This window comes from Myxocyprinus asiaticus, chromosome 2 (assembly GCF_019703515.2).
Source record: "Myxocyprinus asiaticus isolate MX2 ecotype Aquarium Trade chromosome 2, UBuf_Myxa_2, whole genome shotgun sequence".
In the NCBI taxonomy this organism is placed as follows: Eukaryota; Metazoa; Chordata; class Actinopteri; order Cypriniformes; family Catostomidae; genus Myxocyprinus; species Myxocyprinus asiaticus.
In genome coordinates, this window is record NC_059345.1 from 41,238,764 (window position 1) to 41,256,987 (window position 18,224).

Consider the following 18,224-nt stretch of genomic DNA (forward strand, 5'->3'; position numbering starts at 1 on the left):
TGGTGGCTGTGGGGATCGAACCGGCAGCCTTCTCATTACCAGTTATGTGCTTTAGTCCACTACGCCACCACCACTCACAGACCCTAGTAACATTGCCGAGATCAATCCCGGGACGTGTCTGTGGGAACAAAAGCTGAGCCGAATGCTTGAAGGGTGTGAATAGAGATTCATCAGTTTCACTGTGTACCGCGGTTTAAAAAAAAAAACAACATACAGCTGTCATAAGCTGTTTTATTCACAGCAGTGTGTGAGTCATGATTCTTTCTATTTTTTTTTTAAATGAATATATAAGTAAAGAAATTAACATTTCCATTGTAAATCAGTTAAATCAAGAAATAATTGGCTACATTTACAGCTTCACAAACCTGATGTGATTTATCAATTAATTTTTAATTCAGAGTGAAGCACACCAAATGTTGGAGCTTGAACTTTATTTCCCCCTCATATATGTTGCGTCTGAAGTCCGTGATGTGCAGTACTTGGGTATTTAAAAATGTTTAAAATAAACTTTAGGTATTTAACCAAATGATGGTTACCCAGTTTGTAAATTGTGACGAAAAAAGTGCGGTGTCATGCAGGGAACCTGAAGTATAATCTCCGTGAACAACATTCTACAGAATTTGCGAAGATGAATTTAAGTGAAAATATGGTAGGTATAGGCTACTTAATTATAGACCCGCTAACATAAGAAACACAACCAGATACAGTAAACATTTACCAGTTTTGTAATAACTCAGTCTAGTTTTTTAGGTAGACTAACTCGCCACAGCACTTGCAACCTTACGAAAGGCCAACTGTTTGTTCATACATTTATTTTCTTAACCCTAAAAGGGCAAGAACATAATGATACTGAAAATGTATTTATTGCTATTTTCCAAAACCTTAGGTTCCAAATAATACATTTCTGTTTTTCTCCCAAATATAGCTTTTTGTTTTCAATTTTAAAGCTTGTTGAAATCATGATCGAAAAGATGACATTTGCCTCAATGCTTCTCAGTGTCTAATCGTAGCGCTTCAGTTAGCATACAATGTGTATATTACTAATATGTTTTGTTATAAACTGCAAATGAATAGCCTAATAATTTTTTATTGTAATAAATGCTAATGTCTGAAGGAAAAAAAAGGCATAGTTTTACCTTGTCGGTGTAAGCTAGTTAGTTTTCTTTCTATTTAGGAAGGTAAACCCGATTAGAATCAAACTAAATTACAAATGCGATTACTGATCGAATGTACAACGTAACTGCTGCAGAGTAGTATCACTGAATTTTTTTTTTTTTTTTTTATATAATTTTTCTATTATTTAATAATAATATTGCAATGCACCTTGCTAACCTGCATTTTTTTGGACGGTTACTTTCACTTTCAATCTATATTGTTCTTTGGAGGCATTTCAGTTAGTAGACAGCAGCCAATATAACAAAAACAAAAATGATCTTATGAGCTATTTATAAAAGTAGACCTAACTGTCGGAATAAAATCAATAAAATTGGCTATCACGCAAATCTCATACAGGGACCAGGGAGCTACTCGCCATCCGTACAGACCATGAAATGGTTCCACTTTACAATAAGGTTCCATTCGTTAACATTAGTGAATGCATATATAATGCAATATATTTGTTACGCAATTTAGTTAGTTAATAAAATTACAGTTGTTCATGTTTCATTAACTAATGTTAATAAATACAACTTTTGATTTTAAAAATGTATTAGTAAATGTTGAAATTAACATTAACTAAGATTAATAAATGCTTAAGTATTGTTCATTGTTAGTTCCTGTTAACTAATTTTGTTAACTAATGATAACAAATGGTACCTTATTGTAAAGTGTTACAGATGAAATTAACCGTGAGTTGAGTTGTACCGTACGCAATTTATTTGTTTACAAAAGAATAAAAGAGTGGTTTCTCGAACGTGGTTATCAATAAACTTAAGACGCTGTACATTAGATGTACATTAGATGTCACACCGTTATGTCACTTTTGTCTTAATGGGATTGTTCCAGGATGTGTGTGAATGCGAGCACAGATTACGGGAAAGCTCTTGCAGTGTGAATGAACAAATTTTGTAGTCCCAGAACAGTTGCCAGAACGACTTTTCTCGGGATTAATCCCAGGATCTGTGTGTGAAAGGGGCTTCTCTCTCTCTCTCTCTCTCTCTCTCTCTCTCTCTCTCTCTCTCTCTCTCTCTCTCTCTCTCTCTCTCTCTCTCCGTCAAGCACACACATACTGTACACACACTCTGGGAGATAACAGTGGTTGTACACTGGTGATGTAATCCAGCATTCTGCAGTGTTCTATGCTCATTTTGCACTATGCACAGCCAGGCTTCATACAACATGACTGATTTGAATATTTCATTGGCAGCTCGCCCAGTAGCTTAATTCATGTACCTGAATGGTCTCATACTTCTGCAACATTCAAACTCATGCAAAACTATTTACATGAAACATTGCAAAATCATTGATGTTTTTAAATTGACATTTAAAAAAGATAACTATGCTTAATGTATCTTATACTTTTGCAACAGCAATATTTTAATGGATTGGCTTAGTAATCTAACGATTTACTGTGTCAAACTCAAGTCCAGTGAAAAATCAAAATGCCTTAAATTTATCACCATGTTTGCTTAGTAATGAGCAGTTACCCTTTCTATCCTTCAGACAGTGAAACAGATGTGGCCTTATGTGTGTCAGTTTGTGGAGAAGCTTTTTAAAGAAACAATTGAGCCAGCCATAAAAGAAGCCAATGCCCATCTCAGCACGTTCAGCTTCAACAAGATTGATCTCGGAGATAAGGTATGCCCACACATGTGCGCGTGCACACACACACACACACATTCAAATGTCAGTAGGTACTATGTACATTCAACTCTCATGGATACCACGGTATTAGAAAGTCTCGGTTCATAACTTTAATCTAAAATCAATCAAGTGAGCTTGCCCAATCGTACAAGTTGAAATTTGCACCTTATACTGTACACACAAACGTATTCACATACAATTTCATTTTCATTTCCATTTCCTGCTCCTGTGTTTGATCTTAAAAGGAAATAGTATGTATGAGGGTAGTGAAATTTCAGGAACAAGTGACTTAGATTTAGTGTGCATGCTCCAACATGTTGAGTCAAGGTGCTCATGCAGGCGATACAAGTTTGAGTCTGGCTCGTGTCATTTACTGGTTCTGTTGCCCCCTTTTCTCCTTGTTTCCTGTCCTGTATCTACTATTCTAAAAAATTTAATTAATTGAATTTAATAGCTTCTGGTCATGTGTGTTATTGAAAACAATTAATTTTAATTGTATTGACTTCAGTCTCAATCAAAGGCTTTTAGCTATAGAAATTATTAAGCCATATTTTTTCTTAATAATATACAGGATTTTTTTTACATTTATAGGCACAGTGAAAGTGCTGAATGGCAGTGCTGGAAAAATTTCAAGGGCATGCATTTGTATTTTCTTACAAAAGTTTTTTCATTGTATCACATTCAGTGCAGTTCATCACTTCATCCACTTTTGTATTATTCTCTTTGCCTACAGAAAAATTAAAAAAATAAACTACAGTTATATTGATATAGTACTACAGTTTTGATACAAAATAATACAGTTATATCATTTTTATTACCCATGCCTTACAAATACATTTGTAAAACCAGTTTTTAAGTTATATTTTTTATGACTTATGTAATTCAATACATTTGAGCAGAGCATGCTTAATATATGTTTAGGTTAACTGCCCCAAACAATTTATATTCGGACCATTTTGTTGTAAATGATGAAGCTAGTCAGGCTACCTGGCGTGTGGTGGACTTTTGAAATGACGAGGCAGAGTGCTGTCTCTGGGTTCATTTTTCATATTTCAGGTCCATTTGACATTTACATAGCTTTCAGATGAAACCCATACAGAAATATGATATATGTAAAACATATAGTATGTATTTTCATGTATTGTACTAATATAAAAAGTCACATACTTTTTCACATTGTATAAAAATCACAAAATAAAATTTGCATTGTATGCAACAACACACATTTAAAAATACTACTAAAATTGATTTTTTTTGTAGAATGTTTTCATATATGTAACATATTTTCCCAAATCAAAGTGGAATTTGAATATGTATGGCCAAATATATGAACAATAGTTTACATTTTCATGGGCGTATATCAGATTCCAGTATGGGAAAGGATATGGAATACCTTTTAACATATGCTATTAACAAGCATACAGAACTATAATGTTTTGAATGCTCATATTAACAGACTATTAAACCAAGTCAAATAAAAAGTATATATTTATGCATACTATTTAAATACATATTTTATGTATCTATTACTATTATTTGTTGTCCGGCTATTATTTTTAATAGTCATCTTATTTTCGGATCATTTACTTCTCGGCAAGCATCAAGTCATGATAACACGGAGGTACGCCTTAAATTAACAGATGTGCTCACTAAAACCGGCTTACTCACAAGCTATTTCAAGTCATTTCAAGTTCTTTTTGATTCTGATATGACCAGAAGTGCTGTTGTCTGTGTCAGTTAGTTATTTACTCTGTAATTAGTCCATCTGCTTCCACCAGTTCGCTCCATTCACAGCGATCTGTGGATCCGCTGCAAGCATGATATGCGTGCTGGGTATAATCACATTGACGAATGAATGACAGGGTAATGACCAATCAAATCAAAGTGGAGACATTGCCTCCTCACATGTGACTTTTCGCCTTTATTGTGTAGTTACGCCACTCACAGTTACACCATGCTTTAGGAGCTCAGTGAGATCGCAATAAGCTGAAGGGAGGCAAGAGAGGCCTCCCTCTGAAACTTGATCTGCTGTCACTATTGGACAGTGTCATTTTAGAAATAGGACTGCAATATACATTATATGAGCTCACATTTCGTAAAATGTAATTTGTTATATTTATCTACAGTCGATTGTTGTTCTCATTCAAATTTTTTGAGGAGGCACTGCCTCCCTTGCCTCCTTGGAGGAAACGTCACTGTGCTACATGAATCAAACTATGTACTGTAAATAGAGACTAGGCATTAATTCAAAGGCCATATTAAACATTTTATTGTGAAGATTATTTAGGGGACATATGCAATTTGGACTTTCATGTAGTACAATGGGATTTAATGCCGTTATATCCTGTAATATGAGAAGATGCTAAATGTATGTGTCCAAATTTGTTTTTAATTAAACAAATAATATGTGTAAACATAAATGAAATATTTATGTATCTGCTGCCTAAATATGTGTCAACTGTGTTCTTTCTTTTTGGAGGGGGTTAATTAAATCCAGTATAATTATAATACAGTATACTTTTTGCTGATAATATGCCTTGTTGATTAGAGAGATCAACAGAGAATGGCCAGACTGGTTGGAGTTGACAGAAAGGCTACAGTAACTCAGATAACCACTCTGTACAATTGTAGTGAGCAGAATAGCATCTCAGAATGCACAACACGTCAAACCTTGAGGCAAATGGGCTACAACAGCAGAAGACCACATCAGGCACTTTATTAGGACCATAGTGTTACTAATAAAGTGCTCAGTGAGTGCATGTTTCATTCAAAGACTGTGCAGATATTTGTGGTGTAAGACCATCTTAAATGAAGATTAGCAATGTTTAAGTACTTGCTACATAAAGGTTATATACTGCACTTGGAGTGGGAAGGTTGACTTAAGAAATGTAAACCCTTCGCATTTGGAAAAGACAGCTGACCAACTGTCACATGGAAATAGTTTATGTTGTCAGGGTTCTGTGGGAGAATGCATGCTGGTTAAAGAAATGTCAGCCTGCCTGACAGGGCATCTGTGCTCATCTCTGTTGCAGCCTCTCAGGATCAATGGGGTCAAAGTTTACACTGAGAATGTGGACAAACGGCAGATCATCATGGACCTCCAGATCAGGTGACATCACTTTGATAAGCCTTTCTGATATATTTTGATACATTTTGTTATTTTATATGAGGTGAGCTTCTTGCTTGTGCTAAATGGTTTGATGATTGTCTTTTCTTTTACAGCTATGTTGGAAATACTGAAATTGATGTGGATGTCAAAAGGTACTACTGTAGAGCAGGGATCAAAAGTATACAGGTATATTGTTATATCTTCTCATAATACAGTGATTCTTGTACCACAAATATGCAGTAGAATTGTGTTATGTGGAATAATAAATTCACAATAGATACATACTGTATACAGCAGCTGTCTTATGGATGGCATCATCTGTTAAATTTGTCTCCATGACACAATGTATTATGTTAGCCAAGGCTACAGAGTTAATGAGTTGGATACAGAGAAGCTCTTTCCTATATTGTGATGCAACCACGTGTTTCATGGAAAGAATTCTTGTCGCCTGAACAGAACCTATTTTTACAGAAAGGGTGTGTGTGTATTTATAGTGGGGATGTGTAACCAAATACTGAAATGTCCTTGTACTGTTTGTAGTGCAGGATCACTCACACACACACACACACACTTGTATGCACATGTTTACATATTGACCATTTTGTGCATGAGTTATAGAGTTTAGAGTTTAATTCTGTCACATTAAATGTGTTGCAGAATAATCTCTGTGACACCATGTATGATGTAATTGTTTACTAAATATACCATAGATAGTTGACTGACAGTTGGTTGAAATAGTGTATTCAAACTTTTACAGTGCAGAGCTATAAAAGGCTGATTAGTGTCACAGTTCTTTCACATATCAATGCATAATGTAGCATTAGAAATTCATCACACTCAAGCCACAGTCCCTGTATTTTAGAATGAGACTTTGCAGAAAGATACTAAGGCCTGAATATAAACACTAGCTGAGAATGTTATACAACTCGTCTCCACCTTATGATTTGTCCATTATTAGGAGCCATAAAGGATCGCTTGAGGAAGGCCATTGACTTGAATGTTCTGATTGGGAGTTCTTTGGTAATGAATGATCGCAGTGTTCAAAACAAAAGCTCATAGTTCTGTTGCTCAGAACTGGTGAAGGTAAAGGCTCTTAAGAATTTCACAGAGCATGTGGAATGCTGTCAACAGTAAAATAAATAAATGCATCATTCTCGAGATACTGAAACATTTATCATCAGCCTGAGGGACATAGTGGTTTATTTGACACAGTTCTGATCTTCCTCAGACAGAGGTTCTCTACGCTGATAGAGTTTAATTAAGGCGGCAGAGCTTTCACATACACTATATTGCCAAAAGTATTCGCTCATCTGCCTTTAGACGCATATGAACTTAAGTGACATCCCATTCTTAATCCATAGGGTTTAATATGACGTCGGCCCACCCTTTGCAGCTATAACAGCTTCAACTCTTCTGGGAAGGCTTTCCACAAGGTTTAGGAGTGTGTTTATGGGAATTTTTGACCATTCTTCCAGAAGCGCATTTGTGAGGTCAGACACTGATGTTGGACGAGAAGGCCTGGCTCGCAGTCTTCGCTCTAATTCATCCCAAAGGTGCTCTATCGGGTTGAGGTCAGGACTCTGTGCAGGCCAGTCAAGTTCTTCCACACCAAACTCGCTCATCCATGTCTTTATGGACCTTGCTTTGTGCACTGGTGTGCAGTCATGTTGGAACAGGAAGGGGCCATCCCCAAACTGTTCCCACAAAGTTGGGAGCATGGAATTGTCCAAAATCTCTTGGTATGCTGAAGTATTCAGAGTTCCTTTCACTGGAACTAAGGGGCCAAGCCCAGCTCCTGAAAAACAACCCCACACCATAATCCCCCCTCCACCAAACTTCACAGTTGGCACAATGCAGTCAGACAAGTACCGTTCTCCTGGAAACTGCCAAACCCAGACTCGTCCATCAGATTGCCAGATGGAGAAGCTCTAGAGTCCAGTGGCAGCGTGCTTTACACCACTGCATCCGACGCTTTGCATTGCACTTGGTGATGTATGGCTTGGATGCAGCTGCTCGGCCATGGAAACCTATTCCATGAAGCTCTCTACGCACTGTTCTTGAGCTAATCTGAAGGCCACAAGAACTTTGGAGGTCTGTAGCGATTGACTCTGCAGAAAGTTGGCGACATCTGCGCACTATGCGCCTCAGCATCCACTGACCCCGCTCTGTCATTTTACGTGGCCTACCACTTCGTGGCTGAGTTGCTGTCATTCCCAATCGCTTCCACTTTGTTATAATACCACTGACAGTTGACTGTGCAATATTTAGTAGCGAGGAAATTTCACGACTGGACTTGTTGCACAGGTGGCATCCTATCACAGTACCACGCTGGAATTCACTGAGTTCCTGAGAGCGGCCCATTCTTTCACAAATGTTTGTAGAAGCAGTCTGCATGCCTAGGTGCTTCATTTTATACACCTGTGGCCATGGAAGTGATTGGAACACCTGAATTCAATTATTTGGATGGGTGAGCGAATACTTTTGGCAATATAGTGTATATCTGGTGAATGCCAATTCTCTTTTACCTCTGTTAACACCTTTTAGGGAGCTATTTAAGATCACATTAACAATGCTCACTTCTAAAAAAACATTTACAAGAACTCCTGTGAGAATCCTTGCTTGTTTATGCATTTGAGCTTCAACATTTTATTTTATTTTTTTGGATTTTTTCCCCTTTTTCTCCCAATTTGGAATGCCCAATTCCCAATGTGCTTTTTAAGTCCTTGTGGTCGCGTAGTGATTCGCCTCAGTCCGGGTGGTGGAGGACGAATCCCAGTTGCCTCCGCGTCTGAGACCGTCAACCCGCGCATCTTATCATGTGGCTTGTTGAGCGCGTTGCCACGGAGACATAGCGTGTGTGGAGGCTTCACGCCATCCACCACGGCAACCACGCTTAACTCACCATGCGCCCCACCGAGAACGAACCACATTATAGCGACCACGAGGAGGTTACCCCATGTGACTCTACCCTCCCTAGCAACTGGGCCAATTTGGTTGCTTAGGAGACCTGGCTGTTCGAACTAGTGAACTAGCGAACTCCAGGGGTGGTAGCCAGCGTCTTTACCACTGAGCTACCCAGGCCCCCTGTGCTTCAACATTTAATGTGCTGTTTCTTTCTCTCTCTGTATATGCATAACTAGCTACATGGAGTGCTGCGGGTGATTCTTGAACCACTTCTGGGGAATATGCCGCTGGTTGGGGCGCTTTCCCTCTTCTTCCTCAAGAAACCAGTGAGTATATGAACTCATACCAGAGTTACACATTGCTGTTACTTCATTAACATTGTCTGTCTTTATATACTAGCTATGTAGAAAACTGTTAGAATATGATTTTTGTAGTGTACCATGGTGTAGAATTGAACTTCTCTCTGAGCAACTGTTATTTACAGTGATTTGCTAAGTAATACATGAAACGACATTGTCTTATCTCTTTAGCAGACTTTAACTTTCCAAAGCAACTTACAATACATTGCGCTTATATTACACTTACATAGTACACGTGCACGGAGCCGTTGTCGTATACATACAGTATCAGTACATGTGGTGGCGCCATTTAAGCAAAAGCTGTTGTGTCAACCGCCAATAAACACAACTGGAAAGTATCATAGTGAAAGCAACGAAAAAGGGTCACAAAACTCAAGTATTGTGCAAAGTGATTAGCAAGTTATTTGCATAAATATGCAAACATTCAGTAAACATTCTCACTTTTGCCTTGTGTGTGAATGTTTCCCATCAATATTTATTTTTCTGTTAAGTTTGACTTTACTTTAGACTATACTTGTAGTGAAAATACACTGGCGGCCAAAAGTTTGGAATAATGTACAGATTTTGCTCTTATGGAAAGAAATTGGTACTTTTATTCACCAAAGTGGCATTCAACTGATCACAGTGTATAGTCAGGACATTAATAACATGAAAAATTACTATTACAATTTTTGAAAAAAAATGTTCAGAACTTCTTAAACTACTTCAAAGAGTTCTCAAAAAAAATCCTCCACGTGCAGCAATGACAGCTTTGCAGATCCTTGGCATTCTAGCTGTCAGTTTGTCCAGATACTCAGGTGACATTTCACCCCACACTTCCTGGAGCAGTTGTCATAGATGTGGCTGTCTTGTCGGGCACTTCTCACGCACCTTACAGTCTAGCTGATCCCACAAATGCTCAATGGGGTTAAGATCCATAACGCTCTTTTCCAATTATCTGTTGTCCAATGTCTGTGTTTCTTTGCCCACTCTAACCTTTCCTTTTTGTTTTTCTGTTTCAAAAGTGGCTTTTTCTTTTCAATTCTTCCCATAAGGCCTGCACCCCTGAATCTTCTCTTTACTGTTGTACATGAAACTGGTGTTGAGCGGGTAGAATTAAATGAAGCTGTCAGCTGAGGACATGTGAGGCATCTATTTCTCAAACTAGAGACTCTGATGTACTTATCCTCTTGTTTAGTTGTACATCTGGCCTTCCGCATTTCTTTCTGTCCTTGTTAGAGCCAGTTGTCCTTTGTCTTTGAAAACTGTAGTGTACACCTTTGTATGAAATCTTCAGTTTTTTGGCAATTTCAAGCGTTGTATAGCCTTCATTCCTCAAAACAATGATTGACTGACGAGCTTCTGTTTCTTTTTTGCCATTTTTGACCTAATATTGACCTTTATACATGGCAGTCTATTGCATACTGTGGCAACTCAAAAACAAACACAAGACAATGTTAAGCTTCATTTAATGATCCAAATAGCTTTCAGCAGTGTTTAATATAATGGCAAGTGATTTTCTAGTACCAAATTATCAATTTAGCATGATTACTCAAGGATAAGGCGTTGGAGTGATGGCTGCTGGAAATGGGGACTGTCTATATTTGATCAAAAATGACTTTTTTCAAATAGTGATGGTGCTGTTTTTAGTCAGTATTCAGTATCAGTATTGTCCTGACTATACATTGTGATCAGCTGAATGCCACTTTGGTGAACTAAAGTGTTTTCTGTTCTTTCTGACAACAAAGCATGTGAACACGATGTACTCATAATTACCACTTCAGAAGTGGGAAGTAGGATAATTCCGATAGCACATGAAGGCAGCATTACTCTGTGAAAATTTTCTATGAACCATGTTAGGTTGTTTTGAGGCTTTTTTAATCGCAGTGCCGTGCTGCAAATAACGATCTGCAATTTCCCACATTCTGTTTATGTATCATTAAGTACTAAGTGAAAATGATCGCCCCCAAGTAACATACATGCATGTTTTTGTCGCGTTTTCATTTATTGCATCATGAAACATAAACGGAAAATGGGAAATGGCATGTCATTACTCACAGCAGATGATCCCGAATGAAAGGTGCAGAGATGTTAAAATAATCCTCACAGAGCAACATGAGCTTGGCTTTCATTCACACAAACACGCTGTCGCTTGGGGCTGCCCGAGTCTCTGCCTGAAGTAGGGATGGGCGGATCGATACTAAAGTATTGATACTTCCGATACTGATGTGGTATCAAGAATATCGATCATCAATAAAAATATCGATACTGATGTTTTTTTTAACTAGTGATCTTATTATTTAGAATACATGAGTATGAATGCATATCATAAGCTTCAAAGCTGAAAAAAATAATTATATTAGCGAATTTTGCACAGGAACTATTTTTTCTTGACGCGCAGAAATGCTAAAATACACTAGCAGTCAGACAGCGCTCACTCTTTGTCATAGCACTCGTTCAAAGAGGGAGCAGTGCTTCCTGAGGTAATGACAGAAAAACAGCATCTGGAGTTATTCACACTAAGTAATGACAAACCTAGACATGACATATATTATAATGGGCTCGTGTGACAATTTTTACAGGTTTATTTAAATTTAGATTTGTTAAAACATTGATAATGATCTGTAATCCTCATTAATGAATGATACCCTTATGAAAACTTACCATGGATTTACTGTAGTAATATTATATTAACCATGACTGTAGTAACCATGTTTTTTTCTATTTTATTATTTTGGCAGAAAGCAAGGTTTTGATACAGTTAACAATGGTTTTACTACAGCATTACTGTAGTATCCATATGGTAACTTTGGTTTTGGTAATAGTAACAATATATTAATATCTATGGTTAATTTTGAGGTTTTATATGTGGCTTATACTTACTAATTTTTAAAAGGTAAACAAATCAGCCTAATAAATGTCTGTTTTAGGCCTATACATATATAAAAAGATGTAAGGAATAATTTAAGTTACTTATTTTATCCAAAGAATTAGTAACAATTTAATAGAGGTGTCGGTATCGATATCGGCGATACTGGCCTAAAAGTACTTGATATCGGATCGAAAAGAAAATAAGTGGTATCGCCCATCCCTAGCCTGAAGGAAAGAAGCCACAGGCAGCCAGAGATTCTCAGCCACGAGCAAATAAACTGTTACAAATTATCTGCAAAAATATTGCTGGTAATTCCATTATCGCCGCGATTTATAATATTTTGATTTTCCCAGTTATCAGCCAATAATATCGGCTGCCGATATGTTGTGCATCCCTATAAACCAGACACACAAGAAAAATGCAAACACTGCACTTTATGCCAGCCTGCAATTAATAATATAACATCTTTTTCCAGCACACTTAATCTCAGTTTATTTACCAGTGTTGACCTTCAATCATAAAATTTCATACAGAAACCGCAATTGACTTCATTTCAGTTACAAAAATCCCATCGGTGTTTCAATACATAAAGGGCTGTGTGTTGGTGTGAATATACTGTAAATAAATGGAGTTCTTCCCATTGTTTATTAGTATTGTGCTTGAAAAATGACAGATGTATTTTTTCAAAGATGTCCCTCCACCATCCATGTTTTCTCTCCCAAACTCCATGCCAAAGTGGCTTGATTTCATCTCATTATAAAAAAAAAAGGAAAGCACAGTCTTGTGGTAACTCTTTTCCCATGCCACTATGATGGATTTTGGTAATGTATGGCAAAATGCTACCAAGTGACTTAGTTCTGAGTGCTCTAATCTCCCAAAGGAAACCCTACATTCCCACTCATATTGTCAGTGTCACCAGAGGTTTTTAAATGATAAAAATAGTTTTCATTGCACTTTAGTGGATTGGGAACAAAATGTGATTATTTTTAATAGACACATTTGTCCATGTTTTAGGCTAGGTGAGGAAGTGGAGGATATTCTCCTCTCAATCACACCAGCAGTTCCCATGGCAATAGGTTCATTTCTCAGTGGACACAGAAGCTCCCAAGGTGTAAGGACGTCTTCAAGTACAACTGATGGGCAGTTATAATAGGAAGAAAAAGAGAGAGAGAAAAAATATTTTCTTCAGAATTTGAAGAATTGCATGATAGAGACTATTAAAGATTTGCCAACCGCCATAAAATGCGATTAAAAAAAAAAAAAAGCATTGTATGAAAAAAATCTTAACAGCTCTTTACAACATGTGGCAGTGGCAGACAGTCAACATCACTGACCGAATTTCTACAGTCAGTCAGTCAGTACCAGATTAGAAGCAGGGCAAATTTCACAGCACGTCATCTCAATCTGATTTTAGCTTCATCTCTAGCACTCTTAGAAATTCTTGCTGGACTTAAATGAGGCAGGCATAGGGACACTGAATAGGTTTTAGTGTAGCATCCAGTGTCCTGCAATCTGGCTTTTTTTTCTCTTTCTGATGCACTGCAGAGACATCCTTTCTTCTTTAGATAATTTTCTGCAGTGCCAGTGGCACCTTGAAACAAACTCCTGTAGGGAAACAAGATAAAAATATATTTTAGATTACATCTCTCCCTGTTTTTAATGCTTTCTCTCGCTCTCTCACAGTACATAGCATTGCTTTTTTTGTGCTCACAAAACAGTGGGACTTGACTGCCATTGAAAGCAAGGGTGGTATAATATTACTTGCGTCAGGCATGTTCAGACGTGTTTTTTTTTTTTTTTTTTTTTTTTTTAAAACCGGTATACCTGCATTTTCACATGTACAGTTTTTCTATAACTCATATATATTCCTCACTCTTTTTCTCATTCAGCTATTGGACATAAACTGGACGGGCCTCACAAACATATTGGACATTCCAGGGCTTAAGTAAGTTAACTCCTACAGTGGATTTTGTCATTTACTTAGCCAACCAATCTTTGTTTCTAGGAACACTTTGTAACTTGACTTCAGTCCCACAAAGCATCTTATAAAACCTGTGATTGTTTTGATGGTTATTTTCATCTTGGTGATGCTGCTAGTCCTGTAACTTTTTTGATTTGCTTTTAAGGCCCTCTTTGTTCTCATCCATAGATTAATAAACCAGGGTCTTGAGTGGACCACTTTTTTTTTTTTTTTTTTTATTTAACTGTAATTTCCCCATAACTGTAGGACAATACTCCAATTGTAGTGTCCATTCAGGTCTCACAAAAAGTAAACAGTGGCTTTGTTCAGTAATGTATGTTTACTTTTGCTGGTTAAACTTAAATTAATTTAGTAATTGGACTATTAGATTCTCATTCATCCATGAATTTACAAACTACATCCAATATCAAACTTGCTCATGACTCAAAATTATGACTACATCAGGCATGCTGGAGTGTTTGTGAATACATTTATATAAATAGATACAGTTGTGCTCAAAAGTTTGCACACCCTTGGAGAATTGGTAATATATGTACCATTTTTAAAGAAAACATGAGTGAGCACATTTCTTTTATTTCTTATGGGATTCATATTCAACTGTAGGTTATAACAGAATGGCACAATCATAAAACAAAACATGGCAACAAAGAAAAAAATGAAATGACCCCTGTTCAAAAGTCTGCATACCCTTAGTTCTTAATACTGTGTATTGCCCCCTTTAGCATCAATGACAGCGTGCAGTCTTTTGTAATAGTTGTCTATGAGGCCCCAAATTCTTGCAGGTGGTATAGCTGCCCATTCGTCTTGGCAAAATGCCTCCAGTTCATGCAAAGTCTTTGGTCGTCTTGCATGAACTGCACGTTTGAGATCTCCTCTGAGTGGCTTGATGATATTAAGGTCACGATACTGTGATGGCCACTCCAGAACCTTCACCTTTTTCTGCTGTAACTACTGGAGTGTCAACTTGGCCTTGTGCTTAGGGTCATTGTCCTGCTGGAAAGTCCAAGAGTGTCCCATGCGCAGCTTTCGTGCAGAAGAATGCTAATTGTCTGCCAGTATTTTCTGATAACATGCTGCATTCATCTTGCCATCAATTTTAACAAGATTCCCCGTGCCTTTAGAGCTCACACACCCCCAAAACATCAGTGAGCCACCACCATGCTTCACAGTGGGGATGGTATTCTTTTCACTATAGGCCTTGTTGACCCCTCTCCAAACATAGCGCTTATGGTTGTGACCATAAAGCTCTATTTTGGTCTCGTCATTCCAAATTACAGTGTGCCAGAAGCTGTGAGGCGTGTCAAGGTGTTGTCGGGCATATTGTTACCAGGCTTTTTTGTGGTATTGGCGCAGTAAAGGCTTCTTTCTGGCAACTCGACCATGCAGCTCATTTGTTCAAGTATCGTCATATTGTGCTCCTTGAAACAACCACGCCGTCTTTTTCCAGAGCAGCCTGTATTTCTCCTGAGGTTACCTGTGGGTTTTTCTTTGTATCCCAAACAATTCTTCTGGCAGTTGTGGCTGAAATCTTTCTTGGTCTACCTGACCTTGGCTTGGTATCAAGAGATCCCCGAATTTTCCACTTCTTAATAAGTGATTGAACAGTACTGACTGGCATTTTCAAGGCTTTGGATATCTTTTTATATCCTTTTCCATCTTTATAAAGTTCCATTACCTTGTTACGCAGGTCTTTTGACAGTTCTTTTTGCTCCCCATGGCTCAGTATCTAGTGCATCCACGTGAGAGCTAACAAACTCATTGACTATTTATACATGGACACTAATTGCAATTTAAAAAGCCACAGGTGTTGGAAATGAACCTTTAATTGCCTGGGTATGTAAACTTTTGATCAGGGCCATTTGGGTGATTTCTGTTATCATTATGATTTAAAAAGTAGCCAAACAACTATGTGATGATAAATGGCATCATATGATCACTATCCTTAAATTATCCTAACATTTTGCATGATCAGTCATATTTTCAAAATCAATGCCAAAATTTCACAATTTCTGCCAGGGTATGCAAACGTTTGAGCACAACTGTAAGAGTATGCATCATAAACAGGGATTTAAATGGTACAGTCTTCAGTCCAGTGTGCAAGACCCCATAATAAGCTCAAGCTACCTTACTAATTATTCAGATCTTGGATAAAGGTTAACTGCATTGCCCTGCAGTGCATTCACAATTCTATTACAGTTATTTAGAAGAAATGTTAACCAAAGAGACATGATCAAAACGAGTGCTGTAATTCCAGATTAGTGGGTGAAACCTTAATGTGTTGCTGTAAGATACTGTCTGCGGTAAAAGTAGGAGGAGATTCATGATTGTTGCACCTCCGATTGTGCTGATCATGCAGACACACTGGTGGGTGAGTGAATACACAGCTTTAGCTGTTTCCTAACACGGGCCACAATGTGGTGGTGTGTGCATGGTCGTATTTTAAACGTATTCTTCTTTAATTGCTGTCATTCATCAGATACTAGGTTTTAATGCTTTGCTGCAGGGTTGATCAATGGCAGGGCTTATGTGTATTCATAATAAGTTAGTGTATTGAAGAGCTGCTCCAAAGTTTAGCTTTTAAATGCATTCAGCTTTTTTTGTATTTGTAGTTTGGTTTGTGTATCTTGATTTTACTTTCTATGTAAGGAGAAGCATAGCTGCAAACCCCAATCACTGCACCATTTCAAGCTGTTTAGAAGCACAGTTTGATCATCTCTATTGCAACCAGCACACAAACAAAGGCACCATTAGCTGATGATCATTAGCACTGCAACATTTGAGTTAAGAGTGCTTTGTCTTAGACTGTTAAAGTTTGTTGGTTCTTTACTGCAAGGAAGTACTGCTCCTGTGTCAGCCATGTTCCTTGCATCATACAACTAACCTAAGACTGGGCAAAGAGTACACTGATCTGAAATCTGTCAGTCCAGGCCACAATAATGCAGTGCATTTCTGTGCTGTAAAGTCCCACTGTTCAGGACAGGTGAGTAATGATTGTAGCCTCAGAGAGTGCTATGCTTGCATTATGAAGATGTTTAGGGATCTGCCTCTGCTTGCCAAGCAAATCAATAATGAGAATGAGTATCCTGGTTCCTTTCATTTTTATGATGTTTATAATTTATGTTCATCGTGGTGTGTTACCAGGGTGAATGTTTATGCTCTTTTATTACTGTGTAAATAATTAGCATTTTGCAATGAAACTGCATTTTTTCACATCATTCTACAATTTGAGAGATTAAATGTCAATAACTGCTGGCAAGTGACATAATTATTTGGACAAAAGTAGAGAAAACATAAACAGATGGATGGGGAATAACCTGGTGTAAAGGATGGATAGAAAGAACAAATGGCAACAAAACAGGTTTTGGAAAAATATGTGGTAAGTGAGACCAAGTTAAGGTTCAAGGATAGGAGGAGATTTAAATCAAGCTAAATGGGCAATAGAAGGCAAAAAAGCAATTTAACTTCTTTAATTGATTTTCTTGAATCTCTCATGAGGCTTTGGCCATGGCTGTCTAATGGCCATGGAGTTTAGGGACACCTTTGAGAAGGCTTTTATTAGTTGGCCATAATTGAAGGTAGTTACTTAATCTGACCTAGGATTTAGCCTTCACTGTCATTTTTCCATCAACAAATTAAACGGTTGATATTTTATTCATGTTGATACAATAGGTGCACTCTTTTCCTTAAACATTCAGAAAGCTTTAGGCTAAGCATTCTGTGATGGATACATTGTTTTCAACTCATGTTACCATGACTAGTGATCTATTTCAGAATTTGGTGATCTGTTTTTGAGGCTCATGGTTCATTTTTGAGTATATGATTAGGGGAACAGATCCGATGGGTTTACCTAAAAGCTCTGTTGGTCTGTTTGGCTGTCAATGTTATTCATAGTTGAAGCATGTTGTAGATCAAGCCCAACAGTCACATAAAGGTTAATGCCTCTGAATTTTGTCTTTTAAATGTGTCATTGATCATTTTTAAGTTTAAACCTAAGTGGAGATTTCTTGACAACCTTTTTTACCTTGGTGTAATGTTAAAATACGAAAAAGCAACCAAATATTTTGGATGTATGCTGAACCAAATTAGCAATACTAGTAGAAGTATTGTGCACTTAAAGAAAATACTGTTATTTTAATCTCATAGTTGAATTTGCTCTAATAGTATTGTTATTATAATGCTCAGATTTCACTATAGCTTTTGTTTTCACTATAGTCACAC

General features: G+C 37.4%; 1 protein-coding gene across 2 annotated transcripts in view; it reads left to right on the top strand.

The window, feature by feature from the left end:
- Positions 1-18,224, top strand: part of LOC127411884 (extended synaptotagmin-2-like) — a 48,738-nt gene that overhangs the window by 11,543 nt on the left and 18,971 nt on the right. For both annotated transcript variants that reach the window (XM_051647739.1, XM_051647748.1), the window contains exons 3-7: positions 2,662-2,796; positions 5,835-5,911; positions 6,025-6,097; positions 9,052-9,141; positions 13,915-13,970. In XM_051647739.1, coding sequence (XP_051503699.1) covers positions 2,662-2,796; positions 5,835-5,911; positions 6,025-6,097; positions 9,052-9,141; positions 13,915-13,970 — 431 coding nt within the window. The remainder of the gene's footprint in view (positions 1-2,661; positions 2,797-5,834; positions 5,912-6,024; positions 6,098-9,051; positions 9,142-13,914; positions 13,971-18,224) is intronic.